The 14,242-nt window shown below is 38.2% G+C and overlaps 1 protein-coding gene across 8 annotated transcripts in view; it reads left to right on the top strand.

Moving 5' to 3' along the window:
• Nucleotides 1–14,242, top strand: part of cadps2 (Ca++-dependent secretion activator 2) — a 144,132-nt gene that overhangs the window by 87,282 nt on the left and 42,608 nt on the right. For 6 of the 8 annotated variants that reach the window (XR_006371388.1, XM_044125647.1, XM_044125645.1 and 3 more), the window contains 3 exons: nt 7,020–7,176; nt 12,742–12,883; nt 13,433–13,552. Coding sequence is in view for 7 of the 8 variants with exons in the window: in XM_044125647.1 (XP_043981582.1) it covers nt 7,020–7,176; nt 12,742–12,883; nt 13,433–13,552 (419 nt within the window). In the remaining variant the exon portion in view is untranslated. The remainder of the gene's footprint in view (nt 1–7,019; nt 7,177–12,741; nt 12,884–13,432; nt 13,553–14,242) is intronic. The other 2 variants (XM_044125648.1, XM_044125649.1) reach the window with 2 other exon arrangements.

Below are 14,242 nucleotides of genomic sequence, written 5' to 3'. Positions count from 1 at the left end.
CTTTGGCTAGCTATCTAGTAAGGTGACTTCTGGTCAGCCAGTATTTTACCTAAACCTAACTGTAGGTTAATTTGGGTGCATTCACTCATTGGAGCATCAGATCCGCCTCTTGCCTCAAATCTCTTTTGTACAGGATTTCAGTCTTATGAAGTCTGATGAACGCTTAATGTCAGAATTCTTGTACTTTAAATATTTGACCTGCTGTTTGAGAAGTTGTCCAACAGAGCCAACAGTTGACTCTGTTGGCTTTTTAACAGATATGGTTCAGCTCTGAAAATATTTTTTACCTCTGAAATCATCTTCAGCAGAATCACTCTTGTCATTTTTTTTCTATTTCGAGCAGCAGCAACCAAAGTGCCGCAACTCACTTGATCATTTCATTTAGATTTTTGATTACTTTTCAAAATGCTACCAGTCTTCATTTAATTTGGCAGTACTTATGTTAAAGTGGCAGATGACACAACAAGTGGCGGCTCTGCATTAACGGCTGCAGCAGACTCATGATGAAAACAACGCCTACGGCCCATATGCGCCTTGATATGGATGCCAAAGTGTAGAACTGATCAATCATAGGTGTTAGGATGTGGTGGTTCTATCAGCCCTAAGTGGCAGCATGGCGCTCAGGCATCTGTTTCTGTACTATTAATAACAGACTGTACTCCACCGCTGCTATAGCAACCCCGGCTCTGTCTTCTTATCTTCAGAAGTGATGTTAATTACAAATTACAGGCTTTTTGTCCAAGATCTGCCACAAAGCTGTCACAGATTAAATTTAGACATCAGAATTGTTTACATGGTTAATGTGAATGTCAAGAACATGCTCACTGCATTACTGACTTCTCTTGCTGTTCCTTCATGAACCTATCAGTGATTTAGTCAATGTAGGTTCTGCTTTGTAGCACTTTATTGTGAGATTTCCCTTTATGTATTTAAGACTTTTAAATTGTGGTATGGTCTGGTAGACTATGTTAATAATATGCTGTCAACTTGAAGAGGAAGATATAAAACAAAAACAGCACAGGAGCACTAGCTAAGCAGTAACAATGGATCTCTAAAACATGTTTTATTGTTTTAGGAAAGTAAACAAAAATATACTTATATATTTTCAACTTTGAAAAATCTAGGACAATAGCTCTGGTAAGTGTAGGTTTGGATTCAAATAAATACTTCTAGATATATTTCAGAGTACTCTCAAAAACAGTCCTAATAAGCACAGTACACAGCTACAGTGCCTTCCAAAAAATATCAGGAGGGGCCCTGTTTTTTTTTTTTTTTTTAACTGGTTGACGTGTGGGATAGGAAGGATATGATTTAAAAACTTTTTACAATTTAAATCTAAAATGTGCAGTGTGTTTTCTTTATTTGGTCCTTTCTTATCATTGATATTCTAAACAAAATAACTGCAACAAACCGCCATCAGAAATTTTTATTTAGTAAGCTGTCACTGTGTGTTTCATTTAAGATCAGTAAGATAAAATAAAATGCTCAAAGCTAGACCATAAAAAACAGTTGGTCTTGTGTAGCATTTAGGATCTGCAATGACGTTACAATGAGGCGATAAGTATTTAAATTAAGATAGGGAGGGTTGGGAGAGGTTGTGTTCTAAAATAATAAAAACTTTAAAAACGAGTATTTAAATTTAGGGGCTATTTATCAGAATACAAAAATTCTGGGATGAAACGGGTTGTATTTAACACACCACAGAAGGTTCATGTAGAAGATGATTTTTATTATATATTATTTACAATCTATGTAAAAAAGATTTATGTTGCATAAACTTTTTTCATCAATAAACTGGTTCAATTTCACATTAACCACAAACATTTCCAATAAGTTGATCAAATTCTTTCAGAAATGTGCATATACCGATAAAGACGCCGCACAAGTAATTTTCCAGTTCTGTCCAGGAATCAAAAGAATCAAAAGACTTAATCAGTCTTTAGCAGGTTTAAACGTTGAATTGAACTGAGCGGGGACAGCCTGCAATGCCTCCTACCACATAGGAGCTCAACATCAAATGGGGACCTGGTCTGTACAAGTGGGACCAACATTAAGTCCATTTTCTCTTAATATTGGTCAATATCAAGTCATTATTAATAACATAAAGTAGAGGTGTGCTGATCAATCGGCCATTGATTATAATCAACAGAGAAAAAGTGGATGACCAGTGATCGCTGATCACTGCCTGTTGTTGCCTATCACGATCACCAGTATCTCACTTCGCAGCCTGTGTGTACAGTTGATCTCCTCTTTCCTTCACACTGTGCAAGCGCACAGCAACAAATCCTAAATGATGTGGTGAGGAACTTTAACGCTCTGAGAGTGAATGAGGAAGTTTGCATGCTGCGACGGAAAATTATCTCGGGAATGAAGCACATCAAAATGTATCAACTCGGGCGTGTTGTGGTGGCGTAGGGGATAGCGCGACCCACATTTGGAGGCCTTCAGTCCTCGACGCGGTGGTCGCGGGTTCGATTCCCGGACCTGGCTGACGTTTGCTGCAACGTCCTTCTCCTTCCCCCTTTCCTGTCAGCCTACTTTCAAATAAGGGACACTAGAGCCCACAAAAGAACCCCTGGAGGGAAAAACAAAATGTATCAACTCAAACAAAAAAAGATGTTACATATGTATTAAAACTTTTGCTATGTCCTAGCATAAGACAGATAATCTCTGGGGGGAATAAATCAAGCTCCTCTGCCTCCTCCCTGTGTTCTGCAGAATTACTCAACTCAGTCAGAAACAATGAATCAGAACAAGCATTCATCAGCTAGCCGTGCTCTCAAGAAGTTTTAATTCAGTAACTCAGGATTGTTTATCTTGATGCAACCTGCACTTAACTTTGACTGAATGTTTCATCTTTTTCTTAATATTATTTGATACAGGCAGTGTTGTGATACTTATTTAACTTATGTATAATTTAGAGTAATGATAACCTTACGGTTAAATATTGTTTTACTGATTGAAAACTTTTCACTTTTGACTTTTGACTGAGTAGCTGCTGTTTTGTACCTGCAAGTATTTTTCATGTTTTATGTCTAAGTTAGGTAATTTATTGCCATATAATTTTTCCATTTTGCCAGGTCAATTAATATAACTTATACCTGAAGTGAAAAATTAACAGTCAATCTAGATGATTGGCAGTGATGGGTGAAAGGCAGTGATCTGGCCTCATGGGTGATTGGAGTCGGCATCAAAAAGCCTGATCGGAGCATTCCTATCTTAAACACTTCCTTCTTAGTAAATGGAATTGATAGATAAATAATATATATGTACATGATTCACTTAGCTGGTTATCATACACCAATATAATTACAATAATTCAAATTGAGTACTGTTCATTTTCATTAACGTTAAATAATTGAATGTTTAATATTGCACCATTATGTATAATGGTGCAATGGTATAACATATAAACATGTGTCTTACCAAATAGTGCTGAACAATTTAGCTTGACGATCACAGGTCAACAAACATAGCATCAGCCTTAACATAGCTGATAGCCTGCTTAGTTAGCCTGCTAATGCTAACAATTGTTAGTGTGTCCAGACAATAAAACAGACACTCACCAGTTCATTTCTTCCAATTTCTAGGAAAACCCATTCTTTTGAAGATTGGGGGCATCTAGAAACTGCATGGCATATCAGTAAGGATATCATAATTAAAAATTAAATAGAAATGATTTCAAACGATTTGAAATCTGCCTGCAGCAACCTGCCCTGAACTTCCCTGGCCTCCACATGCTCTCCCAGACCAAACAATGGGCACAATCGCACTTTTAAAAACTCAAATCCCTTAGTCCAAGAATGACAGGCAGGTGGAAAAATACAAAGGGAGACAAAACTTCAATTATTAAGTGTCTGGGTTACACTGGTTTTATTTTTCACTGGCTGTACTATGACTACCCATGGTCCTCAAAGCTGTTATTACCAGTGGAATAGTGAGACCTGCTGGGTTGAGTATTATACAGAAAAGTGTTGCCTGCTAAAAGAATGATCTCATGGTTTCTACAGCCTCGATTAATAGGAAGATCCATTTTCCAGAACTTCAGTTTATACCCACTAAGGATGGCCTTAGAATTTGAATCCATCACAAATATTCACCTCATGATTTTGTTCATCTTTAAGTGTGTTACATCCTGTATATAAATCGGTGCATGTGGGAACACAAAGATGCCAGTTTTTCATTAATGAAATGAAAAATAATAATCTGAACATTTTTGAAGCTATGGTGGAGGTGGGTTTCAGCTTTTGTAATCTTATTCTCTTTTCCATCTCTCTCTTTTCCATTTGCTGTGGGAAGGGAAGAGAGGTAAGTTGAATGTTTTGTTTGTGCTTTCTGTTCATCCGCATCTTAAGCCTCACTAGGAGTTGTTTCTCTGTGATGGTTGAAGTAACTGGTGTCCCACATGGAAGGGATGTCTAATAACATTTTGTTTTAAGATTATATGAGCGATTATACTGTTTGTACAGTCATTTCGTGATTTAGTTATAAGGTGTTTGCTTATCTTTGAAATGAAAGTTAGCCCTGCAGAAATCAACCACTTTAGAAATCTTTTGCTTAGTTGGATTAATGAACACATTTCATTTACTTCTTTTTTTCCCCCTCCCATTATCTGATCAGTCCTATGTATCTTCTGTAAATGATTGCTTCTCCTCCAGCAATCTTTTATGTCTTCATTTTTGAGTATGCTGTTGCCCTACATGTAAAACATTTGAAGGTGATTTAGCTTGAAAACCGAAGTCCATCTGCTGCCTTGAAAATGAAACTTAAGTCAACATGAAAATTTAATTGATTCAACTCAGAAATTACAGTTCATGAAGTTGATTTAACAAGAGATAGATGTCTAAAACTTGTTTTTAAAAGGTTCATTAGTTGTGAACTGAGTTTTAACTTAATGCTTCAATATAAATTATTTCACAATATGCAAGAAAAAAAAATTCCCTCCCCTAGTTAAACAGCACACAATTCTCTATTATTTTCACTCACACTATCAAGTTAAAATGACTACTTATTTTACTTTAGAATAATTTAAATTCTTGTTTCAAATTGCATGAGCAAAATTTTTGATAATGAATTTGATTAAACGTCACAATGATTTCTGCCCAACAATATTTAGTGTGAACAGGACATTAACGTCAAACATGGCAAACTGTCAGATGTATTAACATTTACCTTATTAACACACAAGAGTCAGATGAGTGTAACACACTTCCATCTCACTCGTGGTGCAAAACAGGATACAGAAACATGCCACTAAGCACTCTGTTAAATAGTTTCCACTCCTGTCTTTTACAAATACTTCTGTATTTGTAGATGAATTGACCACAAGTGGACTCAATTTCAGCTGTAGAAACATCTCATGAGTGATCAGTGAAACAGCTGCATTTTGAGCTTCATTGCAAAGGGTGTCAATGCTTAAATAAATATGTTTCTTTGTTTTCTATTTGATAGATTTCCAAAAAGCAATTTTTTTTCTCATTATTATAATGAAATATTTAGAATTTAGAGGAAAGAAGTTGATTTAATGCAATTTTGAATAAGGCTGTAATGTAACAATGTAGAAAAGTGAAATACTGTGAATACTTTAATGATGGACTACCGGTATATATTTAGCAACATAAAGTCTGTTTAACTTTGATCACATTAACCCATAAGATAAAGTGTGACCAAAAGTAAAATAGAATAATTATTAAAGGACCTCACTGATGGCTGGGTCGTAGTATCTCCACATTTGTGCTTCTTGTGGTGTGTTCTTGGTATTCAGTGGTAGTGATGTGCTAAAAGGGCTCCAGAGAAAAGGAAAAGCAAGTTTTTTGCAATGCACACATATGGAGTTTACGCTGATGCCACTGTTGGCCATAACTTGAGTAGACTTAATTATTTGAGTGCTCAGTTTTGTTTCTATGGATGTTCTTGGGGGACATGCTCAGGAAGAGTATTTGCTGAAACATATATGTGCAGGAACTTTAGCCTTATACTGTTTGGAAACATTCAGTTTTCATACCTATAATGGTTGAATTTTACTTTGTAGGGAACATCCCTCACATTTGAATTAAAAGGTCTTTTTTTCTGTGAAAAATGTCACTGAGGTCACAGAAGAACTGCTTCTATTTTATGTTACTTGTGTCCTAAAAAGGTCTTGATGATGAAAATCTGTAAAAGTGAGATGTCATTTTAAAAGCAGCTGAAGTCTAAATGAACAGAGGTAGATGTGAGACGTCTTTGCTTGCTGTGACTGTCAGCTGCTTTCAAGCCCAAAACAGGGTGAAAACCGTTTGCAAATGTTGTTTCAAAAGTACTTGTTGATTTGCTTTTTCTAAAGAGCATCAAGGGTGATGTGGTTCTCCAGTTGACCAAGGTCAGCCTGCTCAGATGACCTCTACTTTTGACAGCTAAAGGACACCTAAGAGAAAAGTGCAACTAGCATTCAGCCATATGCTGATGTCCTGAGGTCAGTTTTTCTGTTTGATGGAGAAAGAAAAAGAAGCAGAGATGTAAGACGGAGAGTTGACTAGGCAACAGTCCCTTGTACTCGTGGCCTTGAAGGATGAATCACTCGGCCTTTTAAATGCACCTTTTCAGTTTGTACTCCTGTCAACAAACTGCATTTAACTAACCTGGTGATTCTTCGATCCTCAAAACTGTTCATTTTCAAAACCTCCATCTCCACGCCAGCAGCTTGGAAATAGAGCCTGTAATGCAGAAATGTAAGATAGGTGGAAACATGTGGTTAGCATAACCCAAATAAGGTGGCAGCCATTCAAAGGTAAATTTAAATAGAAGTTGAGGCATAGGAAATAAAATGCAACGTTACTTATGGACTGCTCCACCAGCTCTGACTTGAGGATCAACTAAACTCTGTAATTACAGAGTTATTACTCGACATTTCCATCTTACCACTTTAGAGTTTTATCATGTCATGTTCGTGTTTGTTTGCATATATCTCCTATACCAAATGTAAACACTGTAATCTTTCATAGCATCTAATGCCTTTGTTTCCATTTTTCCATCAATGTCAGGCTTTCTCGTGGTGGCCAGAGCTGTTGGCAGAGCATGCTGAGAGCTTCCTGGCTCTGTACAGAGCAGACCTGGATTCTGCTCTACAGGCCCAACCCACTGACTCCTGGAACAGCTTCCCACTATTCCAACTCCTGAACAACTTCCTTCGAGCAGACTGTGAGTTTTGAGTTGTTTTCAAAGCTCTCTATACATGGACATATGTCTGAACCAAACTGCTGCTTTGGTGGACTAGAGAAAGAAACAACTGGTGACCAAAACAGTAAATGAGAGTGAAAACCCTAGCTTTGTTACTCAATGGAATTATGAATGAGTAAGAGCCATTTGTTTATGACATCAATTGTCAGAACAACAGAGACATTCATCCAACTGTCCTGAATGTGTCCCTGGGTTTTGGGTCAATGTGAGAGCCCTTCCCTCTGACAGGATCTCCGTGTGAGTCGGGCAGACTGGCACACTTGCAGTTGGTTTTACAACCTGCAGGTTGGAGATATGAGCAGCTAGGAAGCAGTCACTCATTGCTTGATGATCTGCTTGTGGGTCAAGAGGTTATCTAAAAACATGACAAATATCCCGCCTGTCTATCCGTCTGTCCGTCCGTCCATCCCTCCCTCTCCTCTCCCCCTAAAATTAAGTTCATGCCAGGTTAGGAACCAATTTAAATTAGTTGTGCCAAATTCCAAAAACAGAAGTCCAGCCTGAATAATGCCAGATGCTTGTTGATTGCCACAGATATGGTTGAGCTTCAACTTGTTCAGAGACAATCAACCATGTATGACTGAGACTTTGTTGCCAAAAGTATTTGCTCACCTGCCTTGACTCACATATGAGTTTAAGTGACATCCCATTCCTGAGCCATAGGGTTTGCTGATAGAACTGCTTCCACTCTTCTGTGAATGCTGTCCACAAGCTTTAGGAGTGTTGATGGGGATCTTTACCATTCTACCAGAAGTGCATAGTGAGGTCACATACTGATGTTGGATGAGAAGACCTGGCTCTCAATCTCTGCTCTACTTCATCCCAAAGGTGTTCTATCGAGTTGAGGTCAGGACTCTGTGTAGGCCAGTCAAGTTCCATGTCTTTATGGTCTTTGCTTTATCCACATTAATGCTGAAAGAGGAAGGGGCCAGCTCCAATTTGTTCCTACAAGGTTGGGAGCATGGAGGTGTCCAAAATGTCTTGGTATGGTGAAGCATTCAGAGTTCTTTTTACTGGAACTAATGGTCCAAGTCAAGCTCCTGAATAACAGCCCCACACCATAATCCCCCTTCCACCAAACTTTACACTTGGAGTCAGACAAGTACAGTTCTCCTGGCAGCTACCAAGCCCAGACTCGTCCATCAGATTACCAGATGGAGGAGTGTGATTTGTCACTCTAGAATGCACCTTGGAATGCACCTCCACTGATTTGGAATCCAGTGGCAGCATGATTTACACCACTGCAGCTGACACTTTGCATTGCACTTGGTGATGTATGGCTTGGAGAGGCCACATGAGAGTTTGGAGGTCTGTAGTGATTGAGTCTGCAGAAAGTTGCCGACCTCATTGCATTATGTGATTCAGCATTCTGTGACCTCTCTCCATCTGTTTATCTGGCCTACCACTTCATGGCTGAATGGTTGTCGTTCCCAAACATTAGAATTTTCTTATCATACCGCTGACAATTGTCTGTGGAAAAGGTAGGAGTGAGAAAATGTCACAACTGGATTTGCTGCACAGGTGGAGTCCTATCACAGATCCATCCTGAAATTCACTGAGCTCCTGAGAGTGACCCACAGTTTGACAAATGTTTCTGAAAACAGTCTGCGTGCCTAGGTGCTTCATTTCATACACTTGTGGCCATGCAAGTGAGTGGAACACCTGATTCCGATAATTTGGATGGGTGAGAAAATACTTTTGGCAATACAGAGTTTATAACATGAGATTTGTATTTGTCATTATGTTACTAGATCAAAACAATACTGCAAAATCTAACAGTACATCTTAATAACAGTAATAAACCACAATTACTTAAATTTCTGAAAAAGTTCTGGTAACTCATTTCTATCAGTTAGCTAAACTCAGAAATGAATTTTTCAAGTAATAATTTATTTGTTTACTGCATTTTAAATGGTGGTAAAAATTTCAACTTCGGTCCATTGACTCAATTTTGTTTAAGTTGACTTTATATCTAAAAGGAAAGCACTGTTAAGGATGGACAGTTTATTGATAATTTCTGGCTATCATTTATGATATATTATTATTACTTTTTGTTCAAAAATCAAAATATGGTGAACAAGCACAATTAAGAAGAGTCCCTCCAAACATCATTTCATGATCCCCTGCAGAAAACAAGTTGATGTTATGAGAAACAGATAAAACACCAATATGTTACCCTAAAATGTTTACTGTCTAAATACACTAACCTACTGCAGAAACACTGATTGAGCTCTATTTAGTATTATTTACTTTCTCTTATTATTTATTAATGATCATTCATGTTGTTTTTCATTCCTCTGAGCAGCATGCAACCTTTTTGTAGTGGCCATGTTTTTTCCTTTCCATGGCTTACAACTTTTCACAGCTGCAATGTCAGACCGTCCCAGTGAACGTGAATGCATAATTATTTGATGCATATGTAGGCCCATTCAGTGTTTGTAAACAAAGACAGCCATGCATCGTGGCAACAGAAGTACGGCTGTTTGTAGATGGCTGTCAAGCTACACTACCGCATTATCCGCAAATAGCACTTTAAAAAATAAACTTTAATAAGTTGGAATTGTCGTCCAGATCTGTAAAACAACTTTTTTAAAATCTACACTATGTTTTATTTGTGTCAGTGGCTTACACTGTATGTTGTACAATCTTAAGAAAATTACTTGGGCATTCATACTGATAGATGTCTGACCACAGCTTATTAGCCGCTTTATCTGTTGCTTTGTGTGGTCTTTTTTTTTCCTTCTTAAATCTACATGCTTAAACACAAAATACATAGTAGTTTGTGAAGGCAAATTTAACACAACAGTATCTAAAGCATGTTTCGAAAAACCTTCTAAAAATAAGAATATTAAAGAATTGATGTAAAAAAAAAAACTCTTTCCTGACTCTTAGGTACTGATACAAAACAGCAGCTGCAAATAAAGAACTACCGTGGATCAAAAGGAGGTATTTGTGAGCAGAGAACCATCTGGAAAGCATCCAACAAAGCAAAGCTACATGATTTCAGGGATAGTGAAATTGCTTGGCCCACTTGTTTTTCTAACAACTTTTTCTTTCCTCACAAGTCAAGGTCCGGACATAGTGGAAGAGAACAAAAACCCAAAACACTGCAGTTTAGAAACATCAACATTGCACTAAGATAGTTTTATCCCGACGAACCCAAATTCAGTGTTCATTTTCGACTGATGGAAAAAAGATCCGGGCTCATTGAATTTGTATCAACCGCTTTGTCTTTGAGCCAGCAGAGATCTGGCGAGATGCAAGGCGTTATTTAACATGGCTGCTGCCCAAGTACCTCAGCTACAGTAACAGACAGGCAGCCAGATAGACAGACAGCCCAGGGGCAATGTTAGGAACAAAAAAAAAAAAAAAAAAAAATCTAGTATTCTGTAAAGAAGCAACAAATCTCTTGTAGCCCATATTTTAAATTCTGTCTAATTACCGTCTTCTGTTCAGGCTGTAATTATTCTACGTGTCACAACACAAGCCATTTTGATTTGGAATGTAATGAGGCAATCAAAAAGACAAAACATGGGCAAAGCTAAATCATACATTTGACTGCTTTTGTATAAATTATCTCCTCTATCTTATAATTATGAACATAATAAGATAAAAACATGAATTTGAATTCAGTTCAAATAACAGATATTAATAAATCCATATTTTTTATTACTCTTAATACAGATTTCTTTTTGTAAATATCAGGAGTGACCTTCAGTCAGCTGATCTTTGGTGACTTACTGTAAATATAATTCAAAGTGTGCCATCCCTCAGTTGTTCTGCTGATTATTTAAATGCTCACTTGATTGTCAACATGTGAAAGCGAACAGTTATGGTGAAGGCAAGTTTTAGTCTCTGGAGGGCAAAAAGGCTAGTGTTAATTATGATGGAGCAGAGCGAAAGGAATTAAAACTAATGAAGTCCTGGGAGACTCGCTTGCTTGCTTCTCACCCAATACTCTTTCCCCTGGTCTCTGTGGGCTGGCACAGTCTGTCAAGAGTTATTTGTCTGTCTTAAACCCACAGAGGAGATATTAGGTGAGGGGTGGGGGAGGGAGAACTGTGCATGATGTCATAAATGGTCACAGACGGTCCAAAAATCAAGGCTATTTACAGAAATTAATCTTTTACTCTTTTCATTGTGGATGTTTTTATGTTGAAATTGTCTTCAGCTGAAGCCTTACTTCTGTTCTAGTGCTCTGTCACACAACACGTCAGCTTGCTGTACGTTTAGCAAAGGAGCGAAATGGACAGTAACCCTGTTTGGAGCACACAGTTTTACCAGTGTGTTACCTAAAGACTGCAGATAAGACAGTGTCGACATGATGGGTAGATAATTAGCATCCTACTACACTACAGTACCACAGCCACTGAAGATTATTTTATGCTCAAAAGTATTTTGTCTGTTACAAAGAACCATTCTATGAGTATATTCTCTAGTCATAACTCCTTGCTGGCTGTAGCCAACCTGAAGTGTTGTTGAAGTGAGATTCCTAAGAATTTGACAGGAGGTCAGTCACTCTCACATTCAGCAGTCTCAGGTAGCAAAGGGTCAGAGGTTAAATACTGAACATGCTACTGCTTCAAGGTTTTCAACATAAAGTGTTAAGAAATCCATTTGAATTGACTTGCAAAGCATAGACTGCCCCCCCCCGCAGGTCCCCTCCCTTTTATGGATCATACTCTCCCCAGCCCCTCTGCACACACACACGCACGCACACAGAGTGAAGCCCCCTAACCTTTCATGATAGCCAAGCACCTGTTAAAGAAAATAACAAACACTGCACATCTTTATGAGGGTTTTTTTTTTGTGTGGCTGCGGAAACTGACGGTCTGACGGGACAACCCTCACTTCCCTGCTGCCTGACCCTGGCATCTGCAGTGCTTTTCCTGAGCATCATGCTAAGACCATGGGAGGTTTAAAAACTCTCCACTGCATTCAGGAAGCCTAGAATGCCCTAAAATTAAAGTGCAAGATTTTTTTTTTTTTGTGTGAAACTTTTTAGTTTCTTCACTGCCTGTGTCTGACGTTTCACATAAAAACCAGCAGAATGTGCAGGTACATTTGTAGAACCTAACCCTGCTTTAAACAGAACCACCAGATTCACCAGGTTGTCGTGTAAACAGGTCCTGAGTCTATGTTGCATTCAGGCACATGCTGTTTAGTGTTTCAGTTGCTTCTGAAACAATTGGCTACACTGGTAAGTAGCTAAATACAAATACATGCTATACTTTTCAGGGTTCCATGAACAATTTTGAAAGCAACATTTTACTTGTACTTCCTAATTACACAAAAAAGGGTCAGAATGTGAACCAGTTTTTTTATGTGACCAGGCTAAAGAAAGAAAAAAAAATCAAAAAGCTTTAGTCTAAGTTGAGTTCCTGGTTGAAGTCGGTTCTCTGAGTTAGTGTTTGTATTTCTATATCATATTTGGAAACATCATTTTCTAGATAAATATTTAAATGAAAAACCGTACACAACTAAGAGATTTGCTGTCTTTGTATTTTGCTGGTCCCAATTCCACAGCCCATCTTTGCAGTGGGCCGTTCCACAAACACCTGCAGGACCTGTTCATCCCTCTGGTGGTGCGATACATTGACCTGATGGAGACCTCGATTGCCCAGTCCATCCACCATGGCTTTGAGCAGGAGACCTGGAATTCAGTCAGGTACGGCTACTTGTGAGCTGTCTTGGCTTTATATCATTCATGATGCTGCTCTGGTTGTGAGGTATCTAAAAGGGGCGTGTTTACTCTGTTCTTGTTTGAACAGATCCGTGACTATGACCAGAATATGACCAATTAATAAAATGTACTTTTAGAAGCACTGGAGAACATTATGCATCGACCAAACTCTTTTTACAACTTCACTCTAGAGCTAGGTCATCTATAGGTTGATATTTTCTGTGTTCCTTTTAGCTGTGTCAGTTGGAGGCTTTAATCAAAAGTGAATGTTTTGACAATCTGAAACAGTGGGCAGAACAAATGATTTTAGGCTGTATAGCTACTTTTGATGGTTGCAGCTTCAAATTGACCAAAACCAAAAATTAAAAGGGAACTGAACTGACAATATTCTAAACTCAACCAACTGAAGCAGCACAAACCTTGTGCAAAGGCGCAGTGACTCTCATGTCTGCTCTCACTCCTCTTTCACCTGTTTGCTTTCTCCTTCTGTTCTGCTAAAATCCTCCTTTGTCACGGTTTGGATCTGTTTGGCAGATTGTTAACCAACAATCTAGCCAGTGTTCCTCTTCCTAGAATACCCAGGCTTCCCCTCACTTTGCCTCAGATGCCCAGCTTCTCGATGCCTGCTTGGATTGGACCGATCTGTGAGAACACGTATGTACGGTAGAGCAGCTCATGCCTCTGACGGTCTACGCTATAGGTCTTCAAAGCATCTGAGAAACTACTCTTGTTGTTGGACTTATTGTTCACTCTTCAGGAACATTAATGTATTCACAATCTGGAGCCTGTTTATTTTAGTTTGAAGCCTTTTGGGCAGATAGAACTAAAACAACTAAACTAAGAGCTTTCATTTCCTCAAAATCTGTCCTAAATAATGATGAGCTAATGAAGAGTCTTTTCCACCAAGCTGAGGCCAAAACTAACTAAACACCAGTTCTTTGTGTTTCCACTGAAACAGAATCCTGATCTAGCAACAGGAACCAGAACCATTCCAGAACCAGGAAGCCATGGCTTTCATCAATGACTTTTCTCAGGATCTTAGAGAACAGCAGCCAATGAGAACCATGTTAACATGTAGTATTTGCAATTTAACCGTGGGTTCATTTTTACATTACATATTTATAGCTCTGCTGTTGACTTTTTTCTCAAAAAACTGGATTTTATTATGAACAAACTCCCAAAGCAGCTGCACTGGCTTTGATCCTGCCATCAGAAACCAAAACTAATCCGAAACTCTGTTAAGCACTTTTTTACCACCACTTTTAATTATAGCTATTATTTTATTTCAATTGTACATTAAAAACATCAGTAGCTAATTATTGAGCAACATAAGAAGTTTAACCA

Source organism: Gambusia affinis, linkage group LG08, assembly GCF_019740435.1.
Source record: "Gambusia affinis linkage group LG08, SWU_Gaff_1.0, whole genome shotgun sequence".
NCBI lineage: Eukaryota > Metazoa > Chordata > Actinopteri > Cyprinodontiformes > Poeciliidae > Gambusia > Gambusia affinis.
The sequence above is the reverse complement of the archived record's forward strand: the minus strand, read 5'-3'. Positions and strand labels throughout refer to the sequence as shown.